Source organism: Gracilinanus agilis, chromosome 6, assembly GCF_016433145.1.
Source record: "Gracilinanus agilis isolate LMUSP501 chromosome 6, AgileGrace, whole genome shotgun sequence".
NCBI classification, from domain to species: domain Eukaryota; kingdom Metazoa; phylum Chordata; class Mammalia; order Didelphimorphia; family Didelphidae; genus Gracilinanus; species Gracilinanus agilis.
The window spans coordinates 8,297,258-8,306,417 of NC_058135.1; the positions used below are offsets into that span (position 1 = coordinate 8,297,258).

Genomic DNA, 9,160 nt, shown 5'->3' on the forward strand with positions numbered 1-9,160 from the left:
GATAGCTCCTCTGCCTTTGAGAGAAAGAAGGAATAAACAAGAAACTTACTCAGCCCATAGGGCAGTGACCTGAGGAGATGTTAATCTCATTACAGTGACTGATTATACTTTTTTTTTCTGTCTTAGACTCGATACTATGTATTGGTTCTAAGGCAGAAGAGCAGTAAGGGCTAGGCAATGGGGGTATAGTGACTTGCCCAGGCTCATACAGCTAGGAAGTATTTGAGGCCAAATTTGAACCCAGGACCTCCTGGTTCTCGATTCAGTGAGCCACCTAGCTGCCCCCCGATTATGCTTTTAAAATAATTTTTAAAATTCAGAGTTCTTTTGCTGTCTGAATTGTTAAGAGTTTCCTCTTGGTATGCTGTAAAATTTTCAGGAGAAACGAATTGTTCTTAATATAATTTTATCTTAATCACTCACTTAATTGTTTCCATTAATACACAATTGCATTTCCAAAGCCTCCGCTGTCATTTCTTCCCATTTGAATTTTCCCGGGAGAATCCTGAAATCACTCTTGTTCAGGATTTTCACTTATAAAAATTGCAGCAACATAATCCTGAAAAGGTAGAGATTGAGGAGGGAAGTGAAGGAAGGCATTATGGGCCCTTTGACGCAATAGGAAAACCATAGCATTCAGGAGAGGAGAACTGTGTTACTTTAGTCTCAAAAGAAAATGGAGGGGCAGCTGGGTAGCTCAGTGGAGTGAGAGTCAGGCCTAGAGACAGGAGGTCCTAGGTTCAAACCCAGCCTCAGCCACTTCCCAGCTGTGTGACCCTGGGCAAGTCACTTGACCCCCATTGCCTACCCTTACCACTCTTCCACCTAGGAGCCAATACACAGAAGTTAAGGGTTTAAAAAAAAAAAGAAAATGGAGCTGTCAACTTATTCTTTTGAGAAAATTGCTTTCTAATTGCCATGTCGTCTCCACATCCAGGCATATCTCTGGCTCAGATCTCTTCCTCTGTGCCAATTACATCTATAACCATTACTGTGACTGCAAAGACCAACATTACTACCTGTCGGGGGACAAAATCAATGATGTGATCTGTCTTCCAGTTGAAAAATTGCCTTGTATTATACCCATTCTGGCCTGTCAGGACAGAGTGCTTCGAGTATTACAGGTGAGTGACTGTTTTTGGCTTCTTTCTATGGCATATTTGAGGCATATTCAGTTCATTTATTATGATGGTAGGAACACAAAGACAAGCTCCTTCCCATTGGACTGGGAGAATAAAATAGATATTAGCTAATAAATAAATAATAGATAAATAGCTAAGTAAAGACTTCTATACTAACTCACATAAAGTAATTTTGAAAGTAGAGGGTGATCAGGAAAGGCCTCATGGAGAATGTGCCAATTGGGATTCTAAAAAGGGAAGCTGATGACATGGAGGATCCTGGGGAATGGGCCCAAGCTATTGGTCCAGTTTGACCACACACGCGTGCACACACACCCGCTATCTCTTAATTTGAAACAATGATAATTATTAAAGAAAATTTTCCAAGGACACCACTATAGGGAAACGGTATTGATAATGTAAGTGCCTCGTTGAATTTCTACTCTAAACTGTCTTGTTAGTTTGAGGACAGTATGCATGGTGTTTTGGCCATTGGTAGGAAGACGAAGACTTAAAAAATAGTAACCCATTTTGTTGTTTGGAGACTGTTCAAATCCGAAATTTTTGAGCATGTCAAGGCCTCGCTTGCTTATTCTTCAAGGACTCCTGTGACCCTTTGCTCTTTTAACACATGAGAAGAGGAATCAGGATATGTGATTTGGGTGGATCATTTCTATAGCTTTGCTCTCCATTGAGCCAAACCACCGATTTGTGTCATAGATCACTTTAGAAGTAAGCAAATGAAAAATAAAATATTTGAAGCAGGGAAAAACATTTTGAACTTTAGTATAAGCATTAATTTGTCTATTTTCCTAATAAGCCACTTGAGGACAGAACCATGTCTGATCTAAGTTTTTTCATTCCTCCTTTCCCACCGAGCCCAGGGCTCGGCCTATAATTGAGGCTTCACGGATTTATTGTATGAATTGTAGGGTTTCCCCAAATTCCTTTCCCTATCCCCCTTCCTTCAGCCTTCTCTGCTTCCCTTCTGTTCCTCCTTTCCTTTTGTTGACAATGCAGATTAACCTTCAAAGTATGTCATGGGTGTTTTTCCTCCACCCCTCAAAGCCAGGCGATAAACATTTACTAGCACACCTCTGGGTAAAACTCATGCAGAACAATATATTTAAATACTTATAACCATAGGTTTACTTGCTATTATTTAAAAGACATGATCTTGAATTCCATGATTTCAATGTTTTCACATTCTGTTTTTCCTCAGGGGTCTGATATGATGTATGAAGTGGAAGTCCCTGGTCCCCCCACAGTCCTCGCCTTACACAATGGGAATGGTGGTAACTACATGGCATTTCCATACTTAAATAGAGGAACATGTTAAATTGTTTGTATCCTATGGTTAAAGTTTCTTATCAATATCACATAACTTTTAGTTAATATGTTTGTAATATTATTTTACAGTGAATGTTATGCTCAGGTAAATATGATGGTGTTTTCCACATTTAATATGGATTGGCAGGGGCAGCTGGGTAGCTCAGTGGATTGAGAGCCAGGCCTAGAGACAGGAAGTCTCCTGTGTTCAAATCTGGCCTCAGACACTTCCCAGCTGTGTGACCCTGGGCAAGTCACTTGACCCCCATTGCCTAGCCCTTACCACTCTTCTTCCTTGGAACCAATATACAGTATTGATTCCAAGACAGAAGGTAAGGGTTTAAAAAAAATACGGATTGGCAGGGGGCAGCTAGGTGGCTCAGTGAATAGAGAGCCAGGTCTTGGGTTCAAATCCTTGCTATGTGACCCTAGGCAAGCTCTTAACCCCCATTGCCTAGCCCTTAACACTCTTCTGCTTTAAAACTATCTTTTTGAGGATAAATCTATAAAGTTATCAAGCAAATTATATATCTATAAACTTAGAGATATAGACTGAACTTTTATCAGTGAAAGGAGTTCTCAACACTGATGAGAAAATCATTTTTTGAAGTATTAACTTAAATACAAGGTATCCCAAAAATCTTGGGGAAGTTCTAATCTATTAAAGTCTCAATATTAATATAAATTCATGATTGATAACATTAATATTAAATTAATCAATTAAAATTTAAATAATTTAATTAACAAATCTTCAATATTCATTCAACTAATGTTAATTTATTTAAAACTGCCATAATGCATCTAATAGTTAAAAAGGCCTAGAAAGAAATTGGAGTTTGGAGATGAGAAGATTTGGATTTTAATTCCAATAGTACTACTAATTAGCCATCTGCAAGTTCACCTCTTAAGGCCCCTTAAGGTGATGGAGTGAACTTCATTACTTCGGAGGTTTTTTCTAGCTCTAACAGTTTATGAACATGCACCTGGAAATAAATTCAAAAGATTTGCCATTACATAAAAATTAAATTTCCTCCATTAAACTAAAATAAAACAACTAGGAAAATAATTTATTTATTAAAAGTTCTATTATAAACTTAATGGGAGAAACATTCACTTCATGTTAATTTCCTAGGTGAATCTGGAGAGGATCTTCTGTTTGGAACTTCAGATGGGAAACTTGGAATTATTCAGATCACAGCATCTAACCCAGTACATAAATGGGAAATGAGAAATGAGAAAAAGAGAGGAGGTATGTCTCTGGGTGAATCTAACACTCTAGTGGTGGTTTATATTAAGTCTGTAGCTCATTATTTAAAAGGGACAATAATTTTTGCTTTACCCTACTGGGTGATTGTAAGAATCAAAAGAGAATGATTATAAAATGCTTTGTAATTGAATATAGCATGAGATGAGTGACAGTAGTTAGTATTATTCACTCAGTGAGAATAGTTAGTATTACTCATTCACTTTTCAGGAATTGAAAAAAAATCCTCATTTTCTTTTCTGTGAGACCCTCTTGAATTACGGTATTTATTAAGACTAATAATTTTTATACTTGTATAAAAGAATATTTTTCAGAAGGAAATCATTTCCTCTTAGTCAAGACTTTCCCCTTTTTGTTATCGTTCTTTTTACTTCTTCATTCTTAAGGTCTATGTTTAACATTCATTTCAGGCAACCAAATAAAAATACTTAATATGGTTTACCCTCTAGATAAAAGAATTGAAATTTTGTTTAAAATATGATACCTGTTTATTGAAATCACCTTGAATCAGTCTTGTAAAAAATAAAATTAATATAAAATGATAACTTTGAAAATATTATGGTTTTTTAAAGATTTATTAGTAGCCACTAGAAAATAAAGCCATGTGCCACGCTAGCTTAGTCAGTTTAAAAGCCCTGCTGTTCCCAGCTCTCACCATGCCCTGATAGGAAGTAAAGAGGAAGCGAAATGCCAGCCCCTCAGTTTTATCCGTCTGTCTACGTCATTGCGTAACGACAGGAAGCCAGTGGACTCCTGGAAAATGTAGTTCAAGGACCCCAAAATTTCCAATAACAGTCTGAACCCTAATTTTAGCTCTGTGTCTTAGATGGGTAGGGTGGTCATAAAGGATATTCTAGTCAATTGCCTGTGTTTGGTCCACTTGCTCTGGTGTGTCCTCCATACTGTTACCAAGTGGTTTTCCTAAAGCACAGCTTCGAGCATGTGATTCTTTTACCCAGTCAATGCTAGCATGTTCCTCATGCTTCTAGAATCAAATGTAAATTCTTCCATTTAGTTTTTAAAGCTCTTCACACCCTAACCCTAACTTAATCTTTCTATCTTCATTGGACAGCCCTCTTTCCCCTAACCTCCCTCATACTTTGTGGTCCAACCAAACCAGTCCCCTCACTCTTCACACAAGATATTCCATTTTCTATCTTTATCCTTATACACTGGCTCTTCTGACCATCTCCATGTCTGAAATACATTTCTCCCCACCTCTGCCCCGTAGAATCTTTGTCTTTGTTCAAGATGTGGCCCAAGGGCCATCTTCTATGTAAAGCCTTCACAATCACATCAACTACTAGTGCTCTTCTTATCAGATTATCTTGCTTTTAACTACTTTGTATTTACTCCTTTCATAGCAAGCACTTATATAGGTTTGCAGAGTGCTTTACAAATATTGTCTAATCTTTACAAAAAGCCCTGAGATCTGGGTGTAATTATTCCCATCTTTATATTAACTCTGTCTAGAGTTATATGGGTGCTTTTTCTCTTCTCCATTAGAATATAAACTTTTGAGTAGGGTTTCTTTCATTTGTTCTATTAGTATCCCCAACTCTTTGCACAGTTCCTGGCACATAAATGTTGATTGATTGATTAGCCATTTAAAAGGCCAGAAATCCAAAGAATCTTGCTTGAGTAATCTTTGGAGTATAAAATAAATAAATAAATAAATCCTAACTTCTGGGAATATGGCAGAATGAAAGGATCCAAGAGAGCCTCTCATAGTAATCTCTCCAAATAGCAACAGAAACAATAGAAAAGATGGAAAATGCCTGGAAATCCCCAGTAGAAAATTCAAAATCTGTATTAATGAGCAAACCAAGAAATGGTTTTTGGATTTTTTAATGGCATAAGCAAAGATCCCAGAAGACCTATGTAAAGGTAAAAATTAATGGTTGGACAATAATTTTATGAAATTATGTGGTCGCCAATATTTATTATATCTCGAGTCAGTAATTTATTTGCCAAAATAGAGGGGAAACAATAAAGTAGAGAAATGTGAAAGAGTTTAGAGAAAATACCAATACTAGTCCTCAGCCAGGAAGGCTGGTAGTGAGTAACCACAGGCCTCTTCCAAGATAGAAGCTAGTCTCTTTAGGAAACTAGGAAAGGAGTCAGCCTTTCACTCACCCAACGAAGTAGTCCAGGAGTCAGAGTCTAAGTTGAAGCTTAGCTCCAAGCCCACAATCCAAGCCACATTTTCCAGCAAAGTTCCCTTGAAGACTATCCCCAGTTAGAAGACTATCTCCAGAAGACAATCTTTTCAGACTATCTTCTCAAAGACAATCTGCTCTGAGGGAATTTGGGCTTGTTTTTGTGGTGACTTCTTGTCTCCTCCCCTCTTCACAGGGGCCAATCACAGTTTCCAAATTGTCTAGCACTGCCCAAGGGGACCCTCTGAAGCTCATTTTCTCATCAAAAAGGTTCACAGTTTCCTGATTGAACAAGTTTCTGAGGGTGTGTACTCTTGTGTGAACTCTTAAAAGAATTCACAAGTTTCTGACTGAGTTTAAAAAAAGATGGAGCTCTCCAAGTATCTTGCTGGTTTCTCACCTAGCGCTAAGTAGGATATTCAATCTTTTGTTGATTCAGTTTAAAAGGTAGACAAAGGAGACTTAATCCTGTCTTCAATCTAGTGAGGTTCTAAATAGGGGTACTTAAGTTAGTGTTAACCAAAGTATCAACTCCAACTAGGCAAAGAGAATAAAGAATTCCCTTTCATACCTATGTCTTGACACAATACAAGGAGGCTTAGAAACTTGGCTAGAATTTGGAATTATGCAAATAAAATGACTGAATTAAAAAACAGAATCCAACAATATATCACTTAAAAAAGACACACTTGAAACAGAATCTGGATCTGCTGGATCAGATTCTATTATGTTTCTGCTGAAGTAAAAAAAAAAAATGCAAGGTTAACAATCATGATCTCAGACAAAGTAAAATTAAAAAATAGACCAATTTCCCATATGAATATTGAAGCAGAAATTTTAAATGAAATACTAATACAGAGATTATAGCAATATATCACAAAGATCATATACTATGACCAGATTGGATTTATGCCAAGAATGCAGGGATGGTTTGATATTAGGAAAATTGTCAGCATAATTGACCATGTCAGTAATAAAGACAACAGAAATCATATGATTATCTCAATAGATGTAGAAAAAAAATTTTGACAAAATGCAATACCCATTTCTATTAAAAACACTAGAAAGTATGGGAATAAATGGAATCTTTCTTAAAATAAGTAGTATCTGTCTCATATCATCAGCAAGTTGCTCCAATATTAAAAAAAAGTTAGCAAAGATCTCACATCACTGTTTCTGCTTTTTCAAGGTACTCGGCAAATAAAAAATTGGTAGAATTGGGATCTAATGTGTTTCTAAAAATCAAATATATATATATATATATACATATATATACATATGTACACACATATATATGTTTATATTTCCAATATCATAAAAAATAAAATAATCAACAAGCATTATGTATAATGGGAATAAGCTAGATGCCTTCCTAATAAGATCAGGGATAAATCAAGGATGCCCATTTTTACCACTGTTACTCAGTATTGCACAGGAAATGCTAATTATAGCATTAAAAGAAGAAAAAAGAAATGAAAAGAATTCAGAATAGGCAGTGAGGAAACAATTATCATTCTTTGAGATGATATGATGGTGTACTTAGAAAACCCTAGAGAATCAACTAAAAGCCTAGTTGAAATGATTAACAACTTCAGCAAATTTATGGGATATAAAATAAACCCACACAAATCACCAGCATTTCAACTTATTACCAACAGAGACTAGCAAGAAGAAATAGAAACATAAGTTTCACTTAAAATACTTATAAATGACAAAATACTTGGTGGTCTACTGGCCAAGACAAATCCAGAAATTATATTGAACATAATCACAAAACACCTTTCACACAAAATAAGATCTAAATAACTGAAGAAATATTAATTGCTAATTGGCAGGCTAAACCAATATAATAAAAATGATAATTCTATATAAATTAATTTGCTTAGTATTATACCAAACATACTTCCAAAATTTTTTTTATATAACTCTGGGGGAGGTGGGGAGGAATTCATCTGGAAGAAGAAAAAGTCAAGAATATCAAGGGAATCAATTTAAAAAAAAAGGTGAAGGAAGTGATCTAGCAGTTCCGAATCTCAAACTGTATTTTAAAACAAATCTGGTACTAGCTAAGAAATAGAGTGGTAGACCAAGTGCAATACATTAGGTACACAATATACAGTAAATGACCATAGTAATCTAATTTTTTATAAACTCAAAGATTCAAACTTTTGTATCATGAATTTATTATTTGACAAAAATTGCTGGGAAAACTAGAAATGAGTTTGACAGAAGCTAGGTATAAAGAAGTATCTTATCCTGTGTGCCAAGATGAAGTAAAAATGGGTACATGATTTAGACATAAAGGATGATATAAACAAATTAGGAGAGCATGGAATATTTTACCTTTCAGATCAGTGTATAAGAGAAGAATTATGACCAAACAAGAGAAAAAATGCATTATGAGATATAAAATGGATACTTTTGATCATATGAATTTTTAAGTTTTGCACAAATAAAATTAATACAGCTAAAATTAGAAGAGATTGAGGAAAGTGGTAAAAAAATTTATAACAGGTTTCTCTGATAAAGGTTGCATTTCTCAAGGGTATAGAAAACTAAGTCAAATTTATAAGAATACAAGTCATTCTCTCATTGATAAGTGGTCAAAGGAAATAAAGAGGCTTTTTTTTTTTCAGAAGAAGAAATAAAAATTACCTATGGTCATATGAAAAAATGCTCTAAATCACTATTGATGAGAGAAATGCAAATAAAAACAATTCTGAGGTACTAACTCACACCTTTTTGATTAGTTAATATGATGAAAAAAGAAAATAACAAATGTTGGAAGGGATGTTAGAAAATTGGGTCACTATTGCACTTTTGATGGAGTTGTAAATTTATCCAACCATTCTGGAGAACAATTTGGAACCGTGCCCAAATGTCTATAAAACTGCATTCTCTTTGTCCCAGCAATACCACTTCTAGGTCTATAACCCAAAAAGATTAAAAAAAAAAAAAAAAAAAAGGAAAAGGACCTATATTTGCAAAAATATTTATAGCAACTCTTTGTGATGGTAAAATATTGGAAATTGAGGGGATGCTCATTAATAGGGAAATGACTGAATAAGTTATGGTATATGATTTCACAATCTGTAATCCTATTATCATGAAAGAATTGAGGAAAGGAATGGTTTCAAAAAAACCTAGGAAGATTTATATGACCTGTTGAAAAGTGAAGTGAGAAAAACGTTGTACATAGTAACAGCAATATTGTATGAATTGCTTTTTTTCCCTCCCAGTTAATTGTTTCCTTTTTCATCCTAGATGCATTGATTTTGTTTGGCCAG

At 35.1% G+C, this 9,160-nt stretch overlaps 1 protein-coding gene across 1 annotated transcript in view; it reads left to right on the forward strand.

The window, feature by feature from the left end:
- BBS7 (Bardet-Biedl syndrome 7) overlaps window positions 1-9,160 on the forward strand; it is a 60,715-nt gene that overhangs the window by 17,421 nt on the left and 34,134 nt on the right. Inside the window, exons 5-7 of the mRNA XM_044680324.1 lie at window positions 938-1,124; window positions 2,344-2,416; window positions 3,583-3,699. Of these exons, the coding sequence (XP_044536259.1) occupies window positions 938-1,124; window positions 2,344-2,416; window positions 3,583-3,699 (377 nt within the window). The remainder of the gene's footprint in view (window positions 1-937; window positions 1,125-2,343; window positions 2,417-3,582; window positions 3,700-9,160) is intronic.